Consider the following 27174-nt stretch of genomic DNA (forward strand, 5'->3'; position numbering starts at 1 on the left):
TGTTGATTGTGATGAGTTAGATTTGATAAGTCCGTAGGTTTGTTCATATCAGATGACCGAGTGTTTGTATGTTACACAACAAAACTACCGGTATCAGTTATTTAGCCGATAGCCTACATGTATACTGGTTTCCGTATTGTACTTATTCTTGTCTTGGTTAATGAAGCTGGTATGATGTCAATCAATGCAAATGTCTTTACTTATAAAATCATCCATTTGTGTTTCTACATGCTTTCATGATTGTTAACTATTAGATTTACATGATTAATACTTAATAATTGCCGATAACATATATTTTTTATTATCTTATCATAAGCATGCTGGATGTCGACTCTTTGGTCGATAGCCTTTATTTTATCGGCTATTTAGCCGCAAATATGGAACTGTTTGGACCAACACCTAGCATGTTTCGCCTTAAATTACTGATCATTTTTTCTCCTCCTTGTCAATTGCAGGGTCAAATTGACTGGCACGCCCTCGGTTATGACCACTTGGTCCAGGTGTTCAAAGTCGAGGAGATCTCGAGACCTGCTCTACGTAGTTTCTCTCGGCTTGCTCAGGTGTGTCGAACGCCGGTCATCACTGTTTTTGCGTTGACAGTACACTTTACCTGAACCAATATACGTCCGTGCCCCTTGTGTTACCCCTTTGATCCCCTACTCACAAAACTGTGATCTACATTATCGAGGCAAAAACCTATGACACCAGTAGTCACAAGACTTTTGACTCTGTGCACCGAAGCAAACCCTAAGCTATCAGTGTGCACCAGAAGTCTCTGGTGAAGCATCAGAGTTTTGCACCAAAGTGGTCCAACAAAGTAGGTGTTTTTGTGCGCAGTTGAGCTTAACACACACCTGAACTCCCCAGTGCCACACGGGAGAGATCACCGGAGTTTTAACAACAATGCATAGTATTAGTTATGGTTGGTGGAATTACCCGGTTGTGGACTCTGATCCTCACCGGAGCTATCTAGTGTATACATTATTTTGCCCAGTAAGAGCATAATGACTAATTGAGTGGTTGGGCTACATATACATGCCTTGCCCATACATGTAAGCTATATTGGACCCTTGGTACACCTTAAACACAAACTTGAGCACTAAGTCTCTCCACTAATCTTGATTTGAATTTCATCTTTTGAGTGAGAGATCAAGATGCTAGTGCATTACATTGAAAGATTTTATTGAGTGACACTAGGAGATCATACTGCATATGTGATTTGTTGTTATTCTTAGTGGTTGCTGCCATCTAGACGACTTAGGAACTTGCGAGACTTTGTCAAGCACACAAGAGGAGACTGTGTAGTGCTCAGGAGGAGGATTTGTGTGGGGGCTATTAAGATCATCTCCGTCGGAGAGGCAAATAACATCTCTTGTGGAATTAGGGTGTGAATAGTTATAATGTTCTAGCCAGCTCGAGACTGAAGCTCTCAAGTGGTGAGACAAATTTGAGGGGTTGAGTATTGGTAGGGGAAGGGTGAACCTTGAGTTCACCTCAACGTGGACTAGAGGTGACAGGCAAGTCACCAATACCATGGGAAATCATCGTGTGTTTCTTGTGTGGTATCGCTTGATCTCTCCTTGCTTTAATTTGAGTTCTTTACTTTCCTAGAGTAGAACTACTAGGATTTGTGACCCTAAGCCGCAAAACACTAGTTAGAGGTAGAATTATTAGGGCCTCATTTGTTACTAACCAAAGTTTCACTCGTGTTGTGCTTTTAATGGTAATTGGCTTCAACACCCCCCTCCAGTAGCCACTTCCTATGTCCTAACAGTCGGCCCGATCCAGCCAATGCCTAGGGAGGAGCTGATTATGTCCTCAATGGACAATTCCGGGGCGTCATGTTATCGTCAACCCTCTTGACTTGAGCTCTTTCCTTATTGCATTTATGTTTCTGCCTATACTTGTTTTGTGTGCCTTTACCTTTTCTAAATTAGTTTAGACTACTTGATATGTTTGGCTCTTGGTTCCAAAACTCTTGGTGGATTTGGTAAGTAGAGAACACTGGAAAAACTAAGTTCACACAATTATATTTAGTGGTTGTGTTTTTTCTAGTGGAAATCAGGTGGAGCTTTTTATGTTAAAATGTTTTTAGTGATCTAATTCTGCCGTGCTCTCTTAGTCCACCTCTCATGTTCCTTACATCCGCCATGGAAAAATTCTGATATGTATTTATTTCTTCTAGACAAAGTGGATAGTTATGTTGTTGCACTAGTTTTGGCTAATTAAGACAAAATCACCGTGGATGGAATGTTTACAAGAGAGATTATAAAACTCAATATTCTCGATTAGCTTCTACGCGATTTTCAATTAAGTTAAAAAACCATGGACATTTAGGGGTGTGAACAATGAGCTAGCTTTCCACATATGCCAGGATCAGGCGAACCATGAAAATTAAAAAAAATGATGAACACTGTTATTATATCCAAGGAACCAAATCCATTACTTCTTGATCAAAGCAAAGCATTCATATTGTGCAATTAACAAATTACAAGAAAATTATGCATGCTGTGACACAACAGCAGCAAGCATGCATCATAACGTGGCCACATTGTTAATTAGTACAGCCCATAACTAAGTTGTATAACTAACAAAAAGGCACTCGATTTATTCGAAGAAAACATTATCTCAAACAAGATGGAACATTATCTCAAACAAGATGGAACAATTATTCCAAATAAACGGCATTTTAAGGATGTGTTCCGTTATTACCACCATAACTCTTCTCCTGCGGAGTGTCATAATAATCGTTGTCCCATTGAGAGCTATTACTGGTACCTGATCCACCACCGGAACCACAGCCAAATCCACCATCATGGCCACCACCGCTTCCACCTCCGCCACCACTGTTGTTTGCGTTTCTTGAACCATCTGGACCGCCGTAAAAACTTGAACCTTGCCCACTTCCTGAGCCGGCACCACTCACCTCACCATTGCCGAAACTTCCTCCAGAGCCACTGCCACCACCACCTCCATTTGCATTGGAAGCCCCATTGCCATAAAACTGTAACATCCTAGATGTTAAAAAGCAATTAAAACCTTGATCATATTCGTCATCATGCATAATCATGAAGTATTAAGACATAAATGCATTGCATATTTTAATTATAGCATTCATAGGTTGCATATGTGTTGAGATGTGCTTGCATGAAATGTTATGAAAAACATTAATTAAGGTTCTTTGTGATTTTATGGTTAGAAATTTCCTTAAACAATTAAAATTTTTCAATATAAATTTTGTAGTAGAAAGTATGTGCTTTAAAATGAAATCAAAGTTGGGGCATGTTTTCAAGTCAAATATGTTTGAATTTGAGCTCAAAGATTGAATTCAATAACTATTTCTGATACTTGGCCATTTTTTACTAAGTCCCTGAATTTTAGTTATAAAGTTCAATGTTTGGAGACTTATTAAATCAATTTTCATAAATAAAAATTATGCAAATTTGAATCTATAAATTGGTATGAAGTTTGTACTTTGATGTTGTGTCATTGTTTGGGTTGTTTGCTAACTGGTTGATCACTAATTAATTACCCAAACTTAGTTAATTAAATCTGTTTTCCAAAACCTTAAACCGAATTCAGTTTTCAGTTTCAAGTCTCTCTGTTCAAAATTCAAAATCTCTCAATTTGTTGATCTTTTGATGTTGGTCCTTGAAGCAAAGATGAAGATTTGACATAGATGAACAACTTTGGTTATTGGAGTTTGACAAGTTTCTGCATGAAATCAAGAGAACAAGAGAGGAGAAGAGGGGCTGTTGTCGCTACACTAACCCGGCAGCAGTTCGCTTGCCTCCCTCACCGCCATGCGCCGTTTGGCCAACTTCGCGCCGCCTCTTCGTGTTTGGACGCGCGGACACCTACGTGGCCCACTCATGAAGGTGCTGGCAGTGCCTGGAGACGTCATGCTCGCCCTTTAAAATGCCAGCGCCGGTCGCAGTCTTCTTCTGCCCACCTGCCGGCCATCTCCGGTCAGTTGGAGAAATTCAATCGCTGCTGCTCCTCCTCCACAAATTCCTTCCTCCACCAGAGCCACCTCCTCCTTGCGCCTCTGTCTGGCCCAGTCGCACCATTCCTCATCGCCGGAATCGGCTGCACACGTCGTTCCTATCGCAGCGGTCCGCCATGGCCGCCGTGAGCCGCTCGCCATGGCCAGCTCGCTCCGATGCATATTCCTCTCTCTTTTCCATTGCGCTATGTTCGCCATGATCCCTTGTTCGTCATCGGCTTGCTTGATTCTTTGATCTTCCTCAGGACGCACCAGAATGCACCACCGCCGCCAGTTCGCACCGCCACACGTGCCATCACCACTGGTCACCCCTCTCCACCACGTCCCCGTCTCAACCAAGTACCCGAGCGTGATCGCGGCGAGCTCCTAGTGCTAACCCGAGCCCTAGTTAGGTCGCTACCACAGCGCCGTGCCGCCGTGCTCTACGCTATCGTGCCACCGCGCTCTACGCTGTCGTGCCGCCATGGCCATGGGCGAGCTCGTGCGGAGCTCTAACTCGTTCGACCGGTAGCCTAGGTGTGTGCCTAAGGTCGAGGGGAACACGTAGGTGTAGGTCTCGTCGCCGGCGAGGTCGCCATCGGCGAGAACCCAACGGTCAATGGTCCATGTGCGCCATGGTCAATGCAGGCGCACTGTGCCTGCTGACCCAGGGCCCCAGCCTATCAGCCGCAGTGGCTGGCTGAGGGTGAGTAAGAAAAGGAATTTTTGTCTTTTTGAATTTCTAAAAATTGAATAAATGTGCAGTTTCTTGTTAAATTCATAAGTATTTTTAGGAGTGTCATAAAATTGTGAAAATTTTTGTGTAGTCTCTTCATGCTATGATCTACCTAGTAAAAATATGAAGTGATGAAAATTAATAATTGTTATATGCTTAAAATTCCATATTTTAATGGAAAAATGCTAGATGTAAGATTTTTGTAGGCCAAAATAATAATCCTTTAATCATGAAACTTTTTGTGTAAATGTCATGCGCTAATACCTAGCTACAAAAAAAGTTTGGTACTATTTTGATCTTTTTAGTTATTCACTTAATTTAAATGCCTTTATTATTTGTTAATAATTACCAAAATGACTAGGATTAATCATTAAATGACTTTTGATAAATGTAATCCCTAGCTCTTAGTGAAGGAAAGTTGTACTCAAGTATGTTAGCTTTGTTTGAGTTCATCTAAGCACTTGTGTGCCTTACATCATGCATCATGTTTATTGCATTTCATCATGTTAAAGCATACATCATTATTACTTGTAGTAAACGAGAGTGAGAACGTTCTCGTGGACCTAGCTTCGGAGAAGATTCATCCACTAGTGGTGTTGGTGCCAAGTCTTACTCATGTGATCCTCTGTGGAATCTAACCTTCTCTGCAATGTAGGCAAGCCCCGAAGCATCTAAATCGTTCCTTGTATTTACAAATACTTTTATAATTTGAGTCCTATAACATGTGTATTAAGTGATATAGGAATTGGTTGAAGTATCAATTTCTGCATGCCTACCTTGATATTTCAATACTTTCCTTGGTACCCTTTGGATAGTTATAGGCTAGAGATGCTTAGCCTTGCTTAGCTTCTAGAAGTCGAATGATGAGTTCATCATTCGAACCAATATTTTCTTTTCTCAAAAATAAATTAATGGAACATGAGACATGGTTAATATGAGACTGGGCAGGTGTTAGCCTGCATCAAGAATGGAGTCTTGATGTAGTGCTCCACCTGTGTAGATTAAGGATCGTTCTGATTATAGACTTGATGATCAAGATTGAAAGTACTTAACTGCATGCCCTCGGTAAGCCTGAGTACCTCGGCTATTCCATTATGCAAAGAGGACAACCGCACACTGGGAGTGGAGAGAAGGTGGGAGTAGCAGTGTGCCCACCCTATGAGTTAACCGTCCTAGGATGGAGCAGGGCGGTGGAGTACTGTGCTCTCAGGTGGCGCGAACCCGTTCATGTTTTGGAGGATCCGAGGGAATGGTTGATATATGTAGGTCTGAGACCTGCATATATCATGCTAGTTAAGGTTTACTCTAGCTGTATGTACATCGATTCGAATCATCATCTCTCTCGGATAGTGAGAAACTTGATCACTACTCTGCATCGTAGTAAATCAATGGAGCATGGTTACTTATGGATATGAGATGAAATGAGGTGGGATGCTTTAAGAAGTGGTTGATTTAGATCAGGTGAAAACCAGGATACTAAAAATAACTTAAGTTTGAGACTAAAAGTTGAAAGTAAGGATCCACTTGTAGTAAGATTTTCTACAAAAAGTTAATCTTGCTTCAGACTATCCCTTTAAGCCTACGTACCCTTGGAGTCTTTTCTTTTAGTCGGGTAAGTCTTGTTGAGTACTCTTATGTACTTAGGGTTTGTTAAACCCCTGTTGCAGGTTCTGACTTGTGCTGCTAATCAAGGTCATGTCGGTGGGCTCAACATGATCTAGATGTCTCTTCTACCTTAGGTGCATCTTCTAATTTGCTTCCGCTGTCCTATTCATATTTTGGATTTAAAGTTAAGTTTTACTTAAACATGTTTTATAACCTAATGTTGTAAATCTTTCGCAACTCTGATTTATGAAATTTTTGTATCAATGTTGTAATGTTGTGGTAAGTACATTGTTGATCCTGTATGAGTTGTAAAATGTGGATAATTCGGGGTTCCCCGAGGACACCCGACAAACTACCAGATTATCTGGCTTTCGTGTACAACAGTCAGAAGTCTTTAGGATAATGACGGGTACACATGGGCCAGCATAATTTGGGTGGTTCTGCCACAAAAACCCACCTGAGTCAACATGGCCTAAGCCAGATGCACCCCCTCGGTCATACCCCAATGCGGATTGGTCATAACCTTCCCAACTGCCATTGCCAGCAACAGATGTATCTCTATCATAGGAACTGGTGAAAGAAGAGATAGTGCCATAGCTAGAGCCATAGCCAGAGCCATAGGTAGTTCCTATTCCCCCACCCCCACCCCCACCACTGCCTTGCCCATTAGCTATGGCGATGTGGTTTACCGCCCTAACAACATTAGTTAATCCAATGCATAGCAGGATAGTGAGGCCAACAACTAAGAACTTACATGTAGCCATGGCAAGCTAAGGCAAGCTAGTCGCTACAGGGAAGAGTAAATATGAGATGAATGCTAATAGGAGGTTGCAAGGTTATTTATGTTAGATAATCTACTGCTTCCTTGTGTGAACACACAACAAGGGAAGGCGGCGCCAAAAAGGCTCCCTACTGTGGTACTGTAGCCGCTATAGAGGCAGGCACCAAACGGCTCACCTGCCGGACTATAGCCACATACAGGGATAGGTGCAGAAGTCAGTCCCGCTGTGTTATCTAGTCACTATTGCAGCAGGGCAGCTGTACTAGCACTAGATGGATAGAGTTGTATATATAGTTTGCCACTGCAACTCAATAAAGAGAGTTCAGTTTTGCCATCTCCTATATAGGCTCCAGCCAATGCTGGGGTTGTGTGTGTATGCTCTGTTCTCCCTCTTCTTCTATCTCTAGCCATAGTTTGTGTGGTCGGACAACGCTTGTTCATGGTTGGCATAAATAGTGAGTGCTCGGCACCACTAGCGGGTGCTCGGCAAGACTGGTGAGTGGTCGACTCACCTAAGCCAGTGATCTTGTGGGCTGACAAGTGGTATCGAAGCCGTACAAGCGCCGTTGTCTGACTAACCGCTGGCGATGATGAATGGTTCAGAGATGGGCGACAGCAGTGGCACTGCTGTGGCTACCCAACCACGACAGGAGGTCGTTGTTCGCATGGTGCAGGAGGTCAGCGGCACCAGTTGGTCGACGCTGAATCGCACCAACTATGGAGAGCGGTCGGTGACCATGAAAGTCAAGCTCAGCGCCCGACGACTCTAGAATATTGTTGACAAGGGCACTGACATGAGGAAGATGACATGCCAGCATTGGAGGCTATCCTCGTTGTTGTACCGACAGAGTACAGGGAGCCATTGGGGGTGAAGAGCTCTGCTAAGGAGGCGTGGGAGGCCATTGCGGCGATGCATATCGGTTTCGACCGCGCAAAGAAGGCGATGGCCTAGCTTCTAAAGCAGGAGTACGCCAACCTCAAGTTCAAGGATGGTGAAACGGTGGAGGATTTCTCCCTCCACCTGTAGACACTCATCAGCAAGCTGAATAGCCACGGTGTCACCATTGACGAAGAGAAGGTGGTCTCCAAGTACCTCCACTCTATGCTAGCAAAGTACATCCAGATCGCTCTCTCCATAGAGATAATGTTGGACTTGTCCACCCTCACCATTGAGGATGTAATAGGCCATCTATGAGCGGTGGACGAGCGCCTAGAGCAGGCAATAGTAATGAAGAATAGCGGCAAACTACTGCTGGCAGAAGAGGAGTGGGCTGCTCGGAGGAACTTCGGGAAGGTAGCCTCCTCCAGCCACGGTGGCGATGGCAATTGCCGTGACAAGGCTTCTTCGGAGAAGAAGAAGCAGGTCAACCCCAACACCCGCCAACACTGCGGGAAGACAGGCCATTGGGCCTAGGAGTGCCCAAATCACAAGCAGGAGAAGAAAGCCGAGGCTCATCTGGCGTAAGCTGATGATGATGATGAGGCCACTATCCTAATGGCAATGTTCTGTGCACTACACGACGTTGAGGTCGAGGAGAAGGTAGAGGCGACAATGACGGAAGGACCTAGCAAGGCCCTAAAGGCTATCAACCTTGACAAACCACGTGCCCAAGTCCACCTCGAACGTGTGGGCACCGACCAGGAGTAGCGGTGGTATCTGGACTCTGGTGCCAGTAACTACATGACGGGTTCCAAGGCAGCCTTCTCCGAGCTTGACGGCGATGTTACTAGTATGATGAAGTTTGGTGATGGCTCTAGGGTGGCAATCCAAGGGCGCATCACCATCATCTTTAGGTGCTAGAATGGGGAGCACCACATGCTAACAGATGTATATTACATCTCGCAGCTGCGTTCAAGCATCATCAACATTGGTCAGCTGGATGAGAGTGGTAGCGAGGTACTGATCAAGGACAGAGTCCTTAGGATCATGGACTAGGAGCAGTGACTTCTTGCCAAGGTGAAGAGGTCCCAGAACTAGTTGTACCTGCTCGACCTAAAGGTAGAGCAACCGGTGTGTCTGATGGCATGGCACACCGAGGAACCATGGCTGTGGCATGCCCGGTTCGGACATCTCAGCTTCGACGCGCTTGGTCGGCTAGAGAAGATGGTTCGAGGGCTACCCCACATCAAGCACGGAGGAGAGCTGTGTGACAGCTGCCTAGCCAAGAAGTAGAGGAGGCTACCGTTCCCAAAGGCAGCCAAGTATCATGCGAAGAACGCTCTCGAGCTCGTCCATGGCGACCTCTACGGGCCGATCACGCTAGCTACAAACGGTGGTCGGTGGTACTTCCTCCTGCTCATGGATGATTACAGTCGCTACATTTGGCTGCAACTCCTGATGATCAAGGATGAAGCGGTGGCGGCGATCAAGAAGTTCAAGATGCGCGCGGAGACCAAGAGCGGCAAGAAGCTCCACATACTGAGGACTGATCGCAGTGGTGAATTCACTTCAGTGGAGTTCGCTGCATACTGCGTGGATCAGGGTGTGGTGCGACACCACACCGCGCCATACTTGCCACAACAGAATGGCGTGGTGGAGAGGCAGAGCCAGACGATAGTCGGCATGGCTCGATCCATGATGAAGGCCAAAGACATGTCAGCAAGGTTCTGGGGTGAGGCGGCGACCACGGCGGTGTTCATCCTCAACCACGCACCGACCAAGGCCCTAACGGGCAAGACGTTGTTTGAAGCTTGGTATGGGTGCAAGCCGAGCGTGTCTTTCCTCCTGACATTCAGTTGTGTCGGCCACATCAGGAAGACAAAGTCGATCCTCACCAAGCTGGAGGACAGGAGCACACCGATGGTGTTCCTAGGCTATGCGAAGGGTACCAAGGCGTACTAGCTCTACGACCCACGCGGAGACAAGGTGCTTGTCTCGCATGACGTCGTGTTCGACGAGAAGGCGGCTTGGGACTGGAATAGTCCAAGCACAGGGGAAGCTGATGGCTTCACCAGCACCTTCATCGTCAAGCACCTGGTCATCCACGATGGTGGAGATGCTGGGGAAGAGGTGCCGAGTACTCTAGGAGGGGTGCCGAGCACTCTAGCAGTAGAGCCGAGCACTCCTGGGGCAGTGCCGAGCACTTCGGGAGGATTGCCGAGCACTCCTAGAGGGATGCCGAACATGCCAGAAGTGGTTTCAGGAGGTTCTACAGTGGTGGCGACCACTCTAGGACGGGTGCCGAGCACTCCCGTGGCGGAGCTAAGGGATCTTGCAGTGGTGCCGACCACTGCAAGACGTGTGTCGAGCACTCCGGGAGGGGTGTAGACCACTCCAGGAGTGGTGACGAGCTATCTAGGAGTAGTGACGAGCACTACAACTGGGGTGCCAAGCACTCCAGGTGCTGTGTCGAGCACTCAGGCGGAACAACGAACTCCATTGATACCGATTGAGTTCACCTCTCCTCCAAGTAACATCACTGAGTTCATGGATGCCTTCCACGAAGGTGAGGAGGTGCGATTCCACAGGCTGGATAACATCGTCGGTGGCACAGGGCCCTCAAGACTAGCTGGTCGGCTGCTCAATGACCAAGAGCTGCTGCTCGTCAGTGCAAAGGAACCACCCACGTTCATGTTGGCCAAGTGCGACGGAAACTGGCGACGGGCAATGCTGGAGGAGATGAAGGCAATCAAGGAAAACAAGACATGGAAGCTCGTCGATCCACCTCTAGGATGCCATCCAATTAGCCTGAAGTGGGTGTACAAGGTCAAGCGGGACGAGCTAGGCGCCATTGTCAAGCACAAGGCGCGCCTCATCACCTGAGGCTTTGTTCAGCATGAGGGCATAGACTTCGAGGAAGTCTTTGCGCTAGTAGCACGCATGGAGTCTGTCCGTTTGCTACTAGCCTTGGCAGCAGCAAAGGACTAGCGCGTCCATCACTTGGATGTTAAATCGGCCTTCCTCAACGGCGAGCTGGTGGAGACGGTCTTCGTCAGGCAACGTCCAGATTTCGCCATCAAGGGAGAGGAGCACAGGGTGCTCTGACTGCGCAAGGCGCTCTACGTGCTGCGGTAGGCCCCACGAGCATGGAACGCCAAGCTTGACGCCACGCTGGGTAAGCTTGGGTTCCAGCGGTGCGCAACCGAACACGTGCTCTACACGCGGTGATGGGGGAAGGAGGAGCTTGTCGTCGGCATGTATGTGGATGACTTGATCATCACCAGCGCGCACATGGAGGACATCAACAGCTTCAAGCACAAGATGGCGGCTCGTTTTTGAATGAGCGATCTCGGCGCACTCTCCTACTACCTCGGCATCAAGGTAAGACAGGGGAAGGAGGAACTCACGCTCGGTCAGAGCGCGTATGCCTCAAAGCTGTTGGAGCAGAGCGGCATGGCTGAGTGCAAGCCATGCGTCTAGAGGTGCACCTCCTCAAAACCCACTCTTTCTGGTAGTTATGGCTTCCATAATATGTCTTCACCACACAAGAGTTCACTCTGCTATCCCAAGATGCATATAGATTCTAGGGGCAACCATCTGCACAATGAGCCCTTACTCTTTTCTTATCATTCCTAGGAAGCTTGATTTCCACTCTGTTCCTAACAGAGTACTCTATAATTGCTTGTCTGACACTCTCAACTGAAGGAAAGACAAGCCCAACGGAGAAAGCTGGGTTATTCATGTCCTCTTGATTCCAAGAATTGAATCTCATTCTCACTTCTCCTTCACCATCAGACTCAGGAAGATCCAGGCCATCATCCTCTATGTCTGCATCATCATCTACTGCAGTAGGTACTCTGATCTCAATAGCCTTCAGCTGGGCTACCCTGGGCCTTCTTCTTCTTCCCTTTAACCTCTGGCACAATCACATCAATAGCATCCTCGAAAAGATCTTCATCCCCATCACTGATTTCAGAGCCACTGTCAAAAAAATCTTGTTGTACCCACTGGCATCATCAGGTTCTTTGCTTGATCTAGTTTGGTCTACTCTGCCTTTGTTCAAATCAGTATAGATCACAGGTAACTTCTCTGCTGGGTTCTTGTCAACATACACAACTTTGTGTGGACTCAATACCTTTGGTAGCTCATTAACAGGATTGGTAACAATATCATCCCAGTCCACATTGTTCATATTGTCTTCATGATCAACATAGACAACCAAAATTTTGACCTTGTGAACTACACTGACCATTGCATTAGTATCTCTATCTGATTCAGTCACCCTGAGCCCATCTGTTATGTGGTTGCTAGGATTGATAGGAGAGGCGGCGGAGCTACAGTACCCATAGGTACTGTTCACGCGAGGGAGGCTGGAGGCTGGCCGGGGGCCTTGTCCACGGCCGAGCAAGAGGGAAGTGATTTCCTTCTTAATTCTTGCTTGATTAGATTGATACATCTTCTCTCCTTATATAGAGAGGTTTACTTGACTTCCAAGCAAGGCTTACTTGACCCTTAAGTAAGCGACACTTATCTCTAATTAATCCTAACACTAATGGGTACTCTAACACTACACCCCACCTGGACATGTAGCTCGTCCTCGAGCTGCAACCTAACGAACTTATAACGCTGACTCGACTTCTAACACCTAAAAAACAAGCCTTTTACATATTGGCTTATTTTATTATTCTCAACCTGAAATGGACTGGGACTCTTTATTTATTTTTTTTGACTCCTAAACATAAGGTGGACACCATCCGCACGCCGACACCATCTGCACACCAAACCTGCATGTGTACAGCCTCCTGGATCCCATGGACACCATGTAGACGAAAGGGGTGCATGTGTATGGCCACCTGGAAGTGGTCGCAACAGCGACCAGTGGAGGTGCCCTCGTGACGGCTAGTGGCAGAATGCGACGGCGCTACGCGGTGCGCTCTCGCTGGTGACCCCACGCCTTCTCCCCGCCAGACAGCTGCTGGTCGGCACCACACAGAGAAGAGCGGAGGGCTTTCGATGAAGAACGAGGTGGAGGAGCCGCGAAGGGGTGCAGGGCTGAATCAACTGCAGATCGCACATCTCCTGCACCCGCCGACGTGCTAGGAGGCCGCGCGTAGCAGCCTGCAGCCGCACCGTAGCCGACACCTGGCGGGTAAGCATCTTCCCCGCGAAGGAATCCGGCGCTGGCTCATCGGAACCTGACATCGGAAACTCCAACTTGTAGAACTTGGGCGGCGACGGGTCCTATGCGGCGGCCGAGGGCGCCACGCCGGTGCTGTCTAGCGAGGGCGACACGGCGGAGAGCGTCGGCAGTAGGCTGCCGCAGTGGAACAGGGGGTCGTCCACCCCGCCGTAGAGGACGCCGCTGGTCGGGGGCGGCTGGTGCGCCCCGGAGGGCGCCGCGACCGCGGCCGCCGACGGTGTAGGGGTCGTGGCCATCGTGTAGATGGGCGGAGTCATCGAGGCCATCGCCCACGATGGGATGGGAGACGGCGAGGCTAGCCACCGCAGCAAGTGGAGGGGCACCCCCGTCCCGCTGGTCTAGGGCATGCCGTAGGGGGAGATCGCCTGCGGCTGCGACGGCTATGGAGGTGGTGGTGGTGCCGGCTGTTGTGGAGGGGGAGGTGGTGGGATGAGGGCGGCCAGGGTCGCCTGCATGGTCGCCATGCCGCGGGCAATTGCAGCCATGCCGCGGGCAATTGCAGCCACGTCGGCGGCCAAAGATTCCAACGTCAGGGGCGCTCCCGAGGATGCGGACGTGGGAGCAGCGGAGGAGGCCATGATCGGCAAGGGCTCTGATACCAAATTGTTATGTGGTTGCTAGGATTGAGGGGGAGAGGCGGCGGAGATACAGTACCCGCGGCGCTACAGTACCCGCGGGTACTGTTCACGCGAGGGAGGCTGGAGGCCGGCCGGGGGCCTTGCCCATGGCCGAGCAAGAGGGAAGGGATTTCCTTCTTAATTCTTGCTTGATTAGATTGATACATCTTCTCTCCTTATATAGAGAGGTTTACTTGACTCCCAAGTAAGGCTTACTTGACCCTTAAGTAAGCGACCCTTATCTCTAATTAACCCTAACACTAATGGGTACTCTAACACCATCACTAAAATCTAACCCTGGTAGCAACCAATAGAACTTGATGTTTGCCACTCTCATAACCAAGTTCCTCAAAGAAATCCTTAAACCATACTACGGACCATGTATCAGACTCAATCTAGTCGAACCAGTTAACTTTCTCATCAACATAAGATCGAAGATTACCAAACCCAACAAAGAAACCCCCATGGTGTAACTCAATCGTGAATGAATCGCTATGTTCAGGACCTACATTATTACCAGAAATCAGTAGACTACACCAATCGATGGAAAACCCTAACAAATTGCACCAAATTGACAATCCACCGAACAAAATCGATTCTTTCGTCTAAAAACACTAAAATGCAGATGAATATCCATAACCCTATATGTTGGTTGCAATGATGAACTCACCGTACGGCGGTAGTCCTTCCGCTTTCCCTCGCAATCGCAGTGGCATCCTCCCAACAAGCCGATGCGGACACCTCCAGCGTGGCTGGCTTCGACCCGTGCACCGCTTCTCTAGCCTTCGACCACCAACTAACGCCGCCGATCACCTCCGTTGTCCCGAGCCATGGAATTACCTCCAGCGCCGAGGTACACGAACAGTCATGGATGAAATGGGGGAGAAATGAGAAGTACTATGTCAGCCGAGGGCTTCCTTGCAAAAATGACGCGTGGCTAGGCGCCCGATTGGACTACAGTGAAACTCAAACAACGTTTAGGCACTGAAACGCCCTTTTTGCGAGTTTGGGGACCGGCTTGACATAGCTGTGCAAGTTAAAGGATCGCCAGTGGACTTTACTCTTGAAAAAATATTTTCCAAGTGTTTAGCAAGAAGCACCTAGAATGCTCAACAAATAATGGCCGATACATGTATCGCCCTTAGAACAAATATGGCCGATGTAGACATGGCCCTTAGATGCTAGATAGCGATGTGTTGGACATCGCTGCTATGTGCTTTTATGTTTTTAGGTTCATGTAAATATTTCACCTAAAACAGGGGGCATATGTTGACACCAAAAAATGTGTCGGCATGGAAATTGGGTTACACCATCAAATTTCTAATATCAAGAACATGTTGGAAAATATTTGGTGCAACAAAATTCAAAGAACAAAGCAAAAAAAAAGGAAGGAGATGGCGCCAGCCGTACTTGAACCAGCAGCCAGGCCGGTTTTACTCCCAAAACAGGCCAGTTTCATGTTAGTGCTCAGCCGGCCACTGTGCCTGGCCTGAGAAAATCTGCCAGGCCGGCTTGGGAACCGTGATGGCTGGTTTTCCTATCCTTGTCCAAACCAATATATTTTCAAATCGGTTTTGGATCTATTTTGCACGTTGAAAACTGGAGATTTCATTTGGGACTAGTTTTCTATTGGGATAAGACCACTCCCTCTATACACTACGGGATACTGTGTATTTACCGAGTGTGAGTAATACTCGGCAAATAGTGCTACACACTCGGCAAACTCTTTACCGAGTGCCACACTCGGTAAAGTGGACTCGGCAAACAACGACTCGGTGAAGTTATTTTACCGAGTGTCTAATATCGGCGCACTCGGACCAGAGCGTTACCGAGTGCTACAACGACACTCGGTAAACAATTATGACTTAATGGTCGTCAGCCTCCAAACTGACCGTTAACGGCGACGTTTACCGAGTGTCACTAGCAGCACTCGGTAAATAAATTAGCATTTCGTGATTAAAACAATTCCGCAAATAAATTTTTTGAATAATGTTTACCGAGTGTAGCTCCTAACACTCGATAAAAGAATAACCATTTTCGTGATTAAAACAATTCCGCAAATAAACTTCAGGAATAATGTTTACCGAGTGTTCCCACTCGGTAAAAAGTAGTCAAATATTTCCGAGTGGGGACGCGGCACTCGGTAAAAAATGGCACACTCGGCAAAATTCATAGAATCAGAACCAATTTGGTTCTGTTCGGTAAAACTGACAGAATCTCTGTTTTACCGAGTGCTACACTCGGTAAAATATGTCCACAGAATTTTTTTTTGTTTGTTTCAGTGCATATCCAGTCACAATAAGCAACAAAATCACAGGAAATTATAATAACATGACAGATAGGCAATATATATCACATATATGTCCACAAATGTCACATCCACTCACAATAACCAACATATGTCGACAAGCACCATGCAAAGTCCACAAACACCATCAACATATGTCCAAAGTCCACAAAGTTCAACCAAGTCCACAGTTCAACATACAAACCTATCAAACAAGGTCGGATGGCCTGTCACATGGTCGGAGGCCTGCGGAGAAATGGAGTCAAGTCCAGGTCTTGATCACCCTGCATATCGTTGTTCGATCCAGCTGTAGAAGGTCCCTAGAATGAGATTGCACATGTGAGTTATCTAGATCAAAGCAAATTCTAAGGTCTAAGCTATGGTAGGTCAAACTAAGGTATAAGTCGAAGGTAGCTCTATATGACATGAAAGTGAAGAGTGCATCTAAGTGACTCATAGGAGTGCCGTCGCGCGGAGGTGGAGGCACCAACGGTATCATCGGCGGCGACGGAGGCGGTGGAGGCTGGCCCATGCTCTGAGAAAAAACGGGCCATGTACTCGTACCATTCCTTGTGCGCCTGCTGGAAGGCCTCAAGCTGGGCCTGCACTCGCGCCCTCTCCTGTGCCAACTCGGCCTGGTGCGACAGCTCGAGGGCCTGAAGCTGGCTCTGTGAGGCCTGCTATGACTCCTGCAGGGCTTCAATCTGGGCCTATAATTATTTATCACATAGTTAGAATGCAAATAAAGAACGAGTAGAAAATGAATGGACAACGAATGCAACAGAACTAACCTGGAGTGCTACCACCTGGGGCTGTGAGCGTGGGCGTATGGCCGGACTCGAACTCGTGCTCCGGGCTCTAATCTAGGCGAGTGTCTGAGTGTTGGCCGTGTCTATGGTGCTGTTGCCCATATAGTACCGCCCGTGTGGCTTACCTGGTCCCAACCTCATGACGATGTCACCCTCGAGGTCAGCGGTGCTCGGATCAAATTCTGACCCATGGATCTCTCTCGCCATCGCCGTGTACTCGCTGAGGCGCCTGTGCACGCTCGGGTTGCTGTATGCCTCGGGCGGGTCCTCCGGGTTGTAGACGAGGTCGGGGTCCTTTGCCTTGCCCTTGTGTGCCAAGGCATATGCCTTGAACGAGGCGCACTCCTGGCCGGGGTGGAACCGCGTCTGCAGGAAGAAGCACAACAATAAGATATTATGCATTCAGAAGTTAGCATAGCAACAACGAAATGAAATCCGCGTACATATCTGGCTGCATATTCCTTGAGGGTAGTGGGGCCTTGTTTGTGCGAGGAACCCTGCATCATCGCACGGCAACGTGAGCGTATGGCGTGATATTGCTCGTACTCCTCACTCAACCACTTGTCCACAATGGCCTCCCAGCAGTTGTCCATCCCCGCACACCAAGCAGGAGGCACCTGCACGTACACGAGCACATGACAAATCATAAATCAATTTCAGTGCAATTAATCGCAGACGATGTAATCTCATGTTTACTATCAAGTATTGCTCCTTAGTCAGGGGCAGGTGCACTGCCTGCGCTCTGGTGACTCTGTGTCCTCTGCGGGCATGGTAAATTCTTCTATACAGGAGCTTTGTCTCATAGAAGAGGTCCTACACTCGGTGAACACAGACTCTGTTCACCACGTCATCCGCGTCCTCCCTACGTACTCCCTCCGCCAAGGTGTAGTAATCCTACAAGCAAATACAGTCAGTAATATACAATTAATGTGATGTTATTATCAGCATAGTGCGATGAACACGTACCCACAGCTCTTTCATCACCCGGTCGGCCTTGCTGTTATAACACCTGCCAGCTCGATCAGTCTGATCGCTGGCGGCGTGCCAGTGGGACCACTTCATGGCGGGCTGCACAACACCATCGATCCTCACCATCCCGGGGTAGTTTGCCCTGCATAGAAGACCCAGGATCCCGTTTACTCGGCGAGAGTGACTCCCTGGGATCACCATTTCCCAATCCCTGCACAAAGTTATTGAGATTGAATATTAGTTTCTGTTATAACTTAAAAACCTGTGAAGTAGTGTTAACATGCAAAAATTACTTACTTAGTTCCGGAGGGTCGAATCACTGGCCGTCTCTGTATGGGTAAGTCTGGGAGGCGCGACGACCCTCGCAGCCAAACCGTAGGCACCCCATTTTCCTCTGCCAGCAAGTCGGCATCCTCCTCGCGCTCAGCCTGCTCAGCCTCATCCTCCCTCCGTGCCTCCTCCACCGCCTCCGCTATCTCCTCCCTGGTCTCCTCCTCCTCCTCATCCTCCTCCGTGGCCGCTACGAACTCGTCGTCGTCGTCCTATGGAGGAGGTGTCGGCTCTCGACGCCCTCGTCGTCGCCGTCCTCCTCCTCCACCCTGGGCTCCTCCTCCACCCTAGGCTCCACCTCCACCCTGGGCTCCACCTCCCTGGGCACGCCCTCGTCGTCGTCGTCCTCCTCCTCCCTGGGCACGCCCTCCACCCTTAGTCTGTGCACGCCCTCCTCCTCCACCCTGGCTGGACCCCTCGCCACCAGCCAGTAAGGTCATAACCGACCTAATCTTCCTAATTCCACCGCCCACCATCAATCACCTGCAACAAAAGGAATAAACTATCAGTACGCATATACAAAAGTAAATGTATCATACATGTATAAAAGAGATGCAAAATAAGTAAATGTATCATACATGTATAAAAGAGATGCAAAATAAGTAAATGTATCATACATGTATAAAAGAGATGCAAAATAAGTAAATGTATCATACATGTATAAAATTGCCATAAGTACTACAGATCTTACATGTACTAGAAATAATCATCAAGATCATCGATAGGTGGGCTAAAAATCTCATCATCGCTATTGTCGACGTAATTATGATCGTCTCTCAAAGTCTCATCACTAGTGACACTGCCTGAATGGTGTTGCTCAAGTAATAACAAGTCCTTCGCGTTGTGAACCTCCTCTCCATCATCCCCGTCAACAATGACCGTATCATTGTCTACTTCCATTGCGAGATCTACATCTAAGACAATCTCAAAACTCCCTTCTAATCCTTCTTCTTGAAAGAACTCTCCGTCATATGTGTTTGCATCGATGTTATAATCATCATCGTTTGGGACGGGTACTTTACCATGCGGCGATACCTTGTACACAACATCATACGCCTTAAGACGGTCTTTGGTTTGGCACGGGTATGAGAGATAATAAACTTGCGTGGCCTGTTGGGCCACAATGTACACATCGTCTCCTAGCAAGACGGATGACTTTAGAACTTCGACTAACCCAAGCTCAGGGGTCTTTATCACTTCTTTGGGATCAAACCAATGGCATTTGAATATGATAGGACGAAGAGGTACACAACCAGGAAACTTGAGTTTGTATATTTCTTCAATTATTCCATAGTAGTCCAACCCATCTGTGCCTGGCGTGAAAACACTGGTATTTGTGGTTCTTCGATTCGGCCGACTCTGCTCGTGCCGAGTTGTGTGAAAGCGATATCCATTGACATCGTACACAGAGAATGACTTGACCCTAAATTCAAATCCATTGGCAACTTGCCTCAACTCGGCACTCATAGACACGTCAGTTTTGGCCTGCTAGTTCAAGTAGGATGATTTGTTATATATTTGTCGAGTTGAGAGTTAAGTACAAACAACAAATGAAATTGAATAGTACCTCCTCCTTGAACCAACAAATAAAAGTGGGATTTCGTTCTCCCGCACCATGTCTTAGAAGGGTTTCAACTTCCGCTTCGGTGGGTTCCCTCCGTGATGGACGATGGTAGAGGAGAACAAATTTGCTGTAACGGCCGTTAACAAGAGGGTTGGATGGGTGCATGCGAAATATTGACAAGAAAAGAAACAAGTTTGTGTAAAACTTACGCAATGTACGGGCCAACCTCTTCAAGGTTCCGCAACACATACAGCTGGATAGAGTGCCACTCTTCTAGGCTCAACATCTTCAAGGTAGGTTCACTTGCACTTCCGAGTTGCCCTCGAAAAAGGCTGAGGGTCGACTGATTGTCGGCAGCATTGTAACGAGGGGGTGGATTATGCACGTTAGGAAGGTTGTCGGCATAGTATCTTGTTGTGAAGTATGACACCTCCTCCACAATGGATGCCTCTGCACAGGAAGCTTCAATTTTGCATTTATTTTTGCATTTTGTTCTAAGAACCTTTAGGCATCGCTCAATTGGATAGCACCAACGGGCATGCACAGGGCCCCCCATTTTTGCCTCATATGGTAGGTGCAAGAGCAAATGTTGCATCGGATTGAAGAAGCCAGGGGGAAAGATCTTCTCCAACTTGCAGAGCAACACCGGGGCCATTCTTTCCATTTCTTCAATCTCGGTCCGAGATATCTCCTTAGCACATAGCTTGCGGAAGAACATGCTCAACTCTGCCATCACTCGCCAGATGTGATCAGGGAAATAGCCACGAACCATCACCGGAAGAAGGCGCTCAATCCATATGTGGTAATCATGACTCTTGAGCCCTGTGATTCGCATGGTACTTAAGTTCACACCCCTCCTCCAATTCGCTGCATACCCGTCAGGGAACATCAATGATTGGAACCATTGAAGAACTTCTTTCTTTTGGGCCCTCGTTAGGACGAAGTCGGCCTTAGGCTTCTTCCATGACTTCCCACGTAAGGGAGGCAACATGTTTAGCTTTGGTCTATCGCACAGCGTTGCTTGATCCAATCTAGCCTTGACATTGTCCTTTGACTTTTCCCAGTCCATGATTGTGTGAAGGACCGCCTCGGCGAAATTCTTTTCAGTGTGCATTACATCAATGTTATGTGGAAGAAGGAGGTCCTTAAAGTAAGGAAGCTTCCACAAGCATGACTTGTGTGTCCATGCATGCTCTTTTCTGTATCCCACGAAGCCCCCCCTTTTCATTGTCGACCACAAGACCATCTAACATCTCAAGAACCTAGGCACCTGTCATCATTTCCGGTGCAGAGTCTTCCACTGTGACACCTTTTCGAAAGTTCTTCTTGTCTCTCCTGAATGGGTGGTCAAGAGGGAGGAATTGTCGATGTTTGTCAAACGAAGAAAACTTGCCCCCCTTCTCCAACCGAAAGAACTCCACAGCTGACTTGCATATCGGGCATGGCATCTTCGTGTGAACACACCAGCCACAAAATAACCCATAAGCCAGGAAGTCATGCATGGAATAATGGTACCAAATATGCATTCTGAAGTTTGTCTTTGTGAATCGGTCGTATGTCACTACCCCTTCGTCCCATGCACGGACCAAATCGTCTATCAAAGGCTCCATGTACACACTCATATTAGCCCCCGGGTGTCCTAGAATTATAAGTGACAAGAAAATATTTTGCCGTTGAAAGGCGACGCCAGGTGGGAGGTTGAGAGGGATGACGAATACGGGCCAACATGTGTATGGTGAAGAACCCATTCCATAAGGATTGAACCCATCAGTTGCCAGTGCAATGCGTACATTACGAGCCTCGTCAGCTTTGTCGGTATGCTTCCGATCGAAGCTTTTCCATGATTCACCATCGGACGGATGTATCATCTTGTCAGTGTATCGGCGTCCAGTTTTGTGCCACATCATCTGTTTTGCGGATTCCTCGCTCATGAAAAGTCGTTGGATCCTCGGTATGAAAGGAAGGTACCTCAGGATCTTTGCGCCGACTTTTGTTTGCGTCTTCCGACCATCACTAGATTCTAACTCAATGTACCTAGATGCCTTACACTTCGGACAGTACTTATTGTCAGCATGTTCTCCCCTGAATAAGATGCATCCGTTCGGACAAGCATGTATCTACTCGTACGACATCTTGAGTGCACGAAGGATTTTATTTGACTCATACGTGTTCTTTGGCAGAACGTGATCATCCGGAAGTAGGGTGCCAACTACTGTCAACAGTTGATCGAAGGATTCTCTACTCTAGCTAAACTGGGACTTCACAGCCATTAGACGTGCAATGGCATCCAGTTTAGAAACATTGGTGCGCCCATGAAGGGGTTGTTGTGCCACATCCAACATGGCGTAAAATGCCTTTGCAGTTTGCTCTGGCTCCTGCTCTGCACTTCCTTCATCGAAAGCCATGTCATGGTCATTTAACATTTCTACCACCCCGGCTTCAGAATCAAACTCCTTGATCCGTTGTCTCACAACCTCTTCTCTCGCACGATGGCGTTCACCATGCATGGTCCACCGGGTATAGTTCTCTACAAATCCATTGTTGACAAGATCTTTAGTCATCTCCTCATATGTTTTCATTGCCTTGTTCTTACACTTCCTACAGGGACACCAGGCATGTCACCGTCCGTTTGCAAATGCCTTCGTCATGAAATCATTGGCCTTCTCAATCCATTCATTTGTGTATTGACCCCTCTTCTGATAGCCCGTGTACATCCACTGACGGTCATCCATCCTAACATATAGACGATATTGCAGTTTAGAGCAATAGAGTAGTAGTGCTAGAGAAAAACCATATGAGATGATAAAGAGACATTCATGTTCTTGGTCGATTCACATAGAAGATGTTTGCTAGATTGGATGATGAGATTTTACCTAAGGTTGAAAGGCCGCTATGTCACTTGTAGATGGAGGAATACATGGAACCAATTTTTTTGTACCCACAAACATCACTAGCAAGATTTATCGAAGATTGAGGTAGAGCATCAGCAGGTTTTGTAGCGTGTCTCAACCATATACCCGAGCACCAGCGCGCGCCTAGCAGCACAACCATGTGGCTAGCACACAAAGGGGCGCTAGGTTCTGTCGCAGCACTATAGGTCACATGGCATGACACTACCACAAACAAATCACCGATGACAAGCCCTAGTTACTAATGAATAGATTGTTCAAAGATTTTGGACAACAAGAGTGATATATTTAGCAAGTGGAATACATGTTGATGAGATAGGTACATACTTGTTGATAGCATGAGAAACTTGGACTGGATCATGTGGAAAAAAATTAACAAAAGATTGGATAATTTCCATATATTTTGGACAGAAAGGCAACCAATATATAAACATGTATGCTTATGAAAATTATTATCACAACACATATACATATGCAGCAACATGAGGATGACTAAAATACTGCAATCCTAACTATACGTTGTTCTCACATTCGTCATTTACCAATAATTTCAACAAGCTCACTACCAAAATAAAACTCTTTTTAATTAAAGCAAAAAGGCATAAAGTTTGAATCAAGGAAAACAACAATATATATGGCCATTGTTTTGTTAGAAATTTCAGTATGAGAGACTACTTTATTTTCTTATCTTGACTTAGATGTGATATTGTAAAATTAAAACATAAGTATAACATATAACATAAAGAAATTGTGCTTGCTAAAATTTCCAAACCACAACCATCCATATACAATCCACGAGCCATACCACAAGAATCTAAATCTTTATAGAAACATAGGGCTAACAATATAGAGAACGCTCATCCTTACTCACGTCTAGTCATTTTCTCATCTTTCACAACTAAAGTCATCAACTCTAAACATGAAAGTCATCAACTCATTTTAATATTTGAGCTGAACAAACAATGATGCTACATGAAACTTCATGTATTGTCACAACCAAACTCATGAAAGAGTGTATGCATGAAGTTCCGGTGGCTTAGGGCATTTACCGGTGGCGGCGGTGGTGGAGGACCGCCCGGTGGCGGTGGTGGTGGAGGGGAGGAGGCGGCCGCGGCGGTGGCAGTCCCGCGGTGGCGGCGGGTGACCGCCCTCCCTTGGTGGCGGCGGCTGTGGGGGACCGCCCAGTGGCGGCGGTGGTGGAGGGGAGGAGGCGGCCCCGGCGGCGGGGAGGCGCCGGCGACAGCGGGGAGGCGCTGGCGACGGCGTGGAGGGGAGGAGGCAGCCGCGGCGGTGGGGAGGCGCCGGCGACGGCGTGGAGCGCGCGGGCGCGGGGAGGCGCGGGCGCAAGTGCGGGGGACGGTGGGGAGGCACCGGCGCGGGGGACGGCGGCGGTGCGGCGGGGATGCGCGGGCGTGTGCGGTGTGTGTGTGTGTGTTTGTGCACGATTTGAGGGAGAAACGGCTAAGTGTTGAATGCTTCTGTTTACCGAGTGCCTAGATGTACGGCACTCGGTAAACTCAAGCACCGCAGCCCAATGACATGTGGGACTGGTACATGTTTACCGAGTGCCTAGATCTACGGCACTCGGTAAACAGAAGCACCGTAGCCCAATGACATGTGGGCCTGGTACATGTTTACCGAGTGTCCAGATCTACGACACTCGGTAAACAGAAGCACCGCAGCCCAATGACATGTGGGCCTGGTACATGTTTACCGAGTGCCCAGATCTACGGCACTCGGTAAACAGAAGCATGGCAGCCCACTGTGGCAGACAGGTGGGCCGTGGCTAACCTTTACCGAGTGTTTGAGGTCACACTCGGTAAAAGTATTCATTATTTCATGCAAAACAAAAAAGAAAAAATGCCAATTTAATCCTAAAATTCACCAAACTTTCACATGAACTATTTCATGTCATCTATTTACTATCTAAAAAATTCCAAGTTCAAATCATAATGTTGAATTTCACTCTTAATAGAAATCCTACTCGTCATTGTGAATGTTTAGCGTCTCTTTGGGAGATGTACCGGTTCGGCAGCGACGAATGTAAAAATACTTCCGAAACGTTATGAAAATTTTTCTATAACATAGATGTATGCTTCAATGTTAATTCTTCCAATCTCGGGATTTATCGAGTTCGATTTTAATTATTACAATTAAATTTACACGATATGTACCTAATTTTCATAAAGAATGAAAATTTTGTGAAATATAGTAAATAAATCGAAATAAACACCATATTTTGGAATGGAGTACTAAATATCATATGTGGATAGAGGAAAAAGAATGAAGGGAAAAACAAGAAATTTGGTTGAATTTTACCGAGTGTTGTGCCAATACACTCGGTAAAAGATAGTGTTTACCGAGTGTTGTGCACTTACACTCGGTAAAACTTTATTATTACCGAGTGCAAATACTTCTACCGAGTGTGACACTCGGTAAACATTTTCGGCCTTTTTTATTTGCTATGAGCGCTTGATGGGCGGAGCTGTTGTTACCGTGATGTTTGCCGAGTGTATGCTCATAACACTCGGTAAACATGTCATGCCGTGACGCCGTTTGGCGCACGGTTGCTATCCAAGGTGACGTGGCACCTCAATACCGAGTGGCTGTTTTTACCGAGTGCGCCCCTTCGGTAAACTTGTAGTTTTACCGAGTGTCTGAAGTTACCGAGTGTGCTGACTCGGTAAAGCGGTCGACTACCGGGTGTTTATGTTTTCCGAGTGTTGGCACTCGGTAAGTACTGTTTTCCGAGTGCCCCGACTTTTGACACTCGGTAATTGTCGGGGCACTCGGTAACTACACAGTCTCCGGTAGTGATATAAACGAAAGGATCAATGATAGATTGAGTATTCCAACTTTTAATCATAAAAAACACAACCCCCTTTGCCCTAACTCTCTCTTTGCCTTGTTGTTCGTCACGTCTCCCCACGAGATTTTGTGGTGTTCTAGGTGGCCTTGTCAACTCTGGGACAATCTCCACGTACTCCTCCCCGACGGGTCTTTTCAGTAGGTGTTCAGGACTTCAGAGTCTACCAAGCAAAGAACGGGCTCAATATCGGGCTCAATATCGGGCTAACCGGCTCGTCGGTCAGTTTTGTCAATTCGCTGCGTTCTTACTGCAATCAATGTCTTGTGTGACCTCATGCATGCTAGCTCTTACTGGTGTGTGACCCAATTCGACGTCAGCAAATGTAAATACAACAATGAAAGAAATGGATAAGAGACAAACTGGATAGTTATGTTGTTTGCACTAGTTTTGGCTGAGACAAAAATCACCGTAGATGGAATGTTAGGAGAGACATTAAAAACCTCAATATATTCTCCATTAGACTGCACGTAATTTCCAATTAAAATACAAAAAAAAAATCCTGGACATTTAGGTGCTAACAACGAGCTTTCCACGTATCAGGCAAACCATGAACATAAGAAGAAATGATGCGCATTTATCAAGAAACCAAATCCATTACTTCTTGATGAAAGCAAAGAATTCATATTGTACGATTAATAAATTACAACCAAAACATGCACGCTTTGACACATCAGCCGCAAGCATGCATCATAACGTGGCCAGATTGTTAATTAGTACAACCCATAACTAAAGTTGTATAACTAACAAAAAAGACACGGTTTATTTGAAGAAAACATTAGCTCAATCATGATGGAGCGACTATATATATATGTGTGTCTCCTTGGAGGCTGACATTGTTCTAAATAAATGACATTTTAAGGATGTCCGTTGTTACCACCATAGCTGTTGTCCCACTGCCATGGACCATATGGAGAGCCATTACTGCTACCTGAACCACCACCAGAACCATGGCCAAACCCACCGTCGCGGCCACCACCGCTTCCACCTCCGCTGCCACGGCTGTTTGCATTGCTGTTACCATATGGTCCGTCGTTATAACCGGAGCCTTCCCCACTTCCTGATCCATGACCACTCCCCACACCATTGCCGAAACTTCCTCCAGAACCACCGCCACCACCACTTCCATTTGCATTGGAAGCCCCATTACCATAAAGGCCACCAGAGTCGCCATGGCCTGAGCCAGACGCACCTCCTGCTCCATACCCCGACGCGGATGGGTCATAACCTTCCCATCCACCACTGCCAGTGCCCTCACCAGCTGCGCTAGCAGATGTGAAGCTACCGAATGGGCCCCCATCAGCAACGCCGGTGGGGCCATCGCCACTGATTGGGGCTGGACCTGGAGAGCCATAGCCAGAACTGATTGGTGGGGCTGGACCTGGAGAGCCATAGCCAGAGCCCTCACCAGCTCCGCTATCATATGTATTGCTGTCATAGGAACCACTGGAGGCATAGCCAGACCCAGACCCATAGCCAGAGCCATAAGCATTTCCGGTTCCCCCACCCCCACCCCCGCCGCTGCCTTGGGCATCAGCTGTGGCATGGTTTACCACCCTAATAGCATTGGTTAATCCAATGCTTAGCAGGACAGTGATGCTAACAGCTAAGAGCTTACAAGTAGCCATGGCTAGCG

The 27174-nt window shown here is 47.3% G+C and overlaps 2 protein-coding genes, 1 long non-coding RNA gene and 1 pseudogene across 3 annotated transcripts; all 4 read right to left on the minus strand.

Moving 5' to 3' along the window:
• Positions 1-2689: 2689 nt before the first annotated feature.
• On the minus strand, positions 2690-7090 carry LOC136459304 (glycine-rich cell wall structural protein 2-like). The gene is made up of 2 exons (XM_066459180.1): positions 6780-7090; positions 2690-3014 (listed from the first exon to the last, which is right to left on the minus strand). Exons 1-2 carry the CDS (start codon positions 7088-7090, stop codon positions 2690-2692), a joined length of 636 nt encoding a protein of 211 aa, XP_066315277.1.
• A 4300-nt stretch (positions 7091-11390) lies between these two features.
• On the minus strand, positions 11391-14520 carry LOC136459316 (uncharacterized; annotated as a pseudogene).
• Positions 14521-17713: 3193 nt separating this feature from the next.
• On the minus strand, positions 17714-18278 carry LOC136487963 (uncharacterized). The gene is made up of 3 exons (XR_010767379.1): positions 18167-18278; positions 17867-18080; positions 17714-17794 (listed from the first exon to the last, which is right to left on the minus strand). It is a non-coding gene; the product is annotated as an uncharacterized lncRNA (long non-coding RNA).
• Positions 18279-26149: 7871 nt separating this feature from the next.
• On the minus strand, positions 26150-27166 carry LOC136487970 (glycine-rich cell wall structural protein 2-like). The gene has a single exon (XM_066485046.1). The coding sequence runs from the start codon at positions 27164-27166 to the stop codon at positions 26396-26398; it is 771 nt and encodes a 256-aa protein (XP_066341143.1). The 3' UTR covers positions 26150-26395.
• Positions 27167-27174: the final 8 nt, after the last annotated feature.

This window comes from Miscanthus floridulus, chromosome 1 (assembly GCF_019320115.1).
Source record: "Miscanthus floridulus cultivar M001 chromosome 1, ASM1932011v1, whole genome shotgun sequence".
Taxonomy (NCBI): Eukaryota; Viridiplantae; Streptophyta; class Magnoliopsida; order Poales; family Poaceae; genus Miscanthus; species Miscanthus floridulus.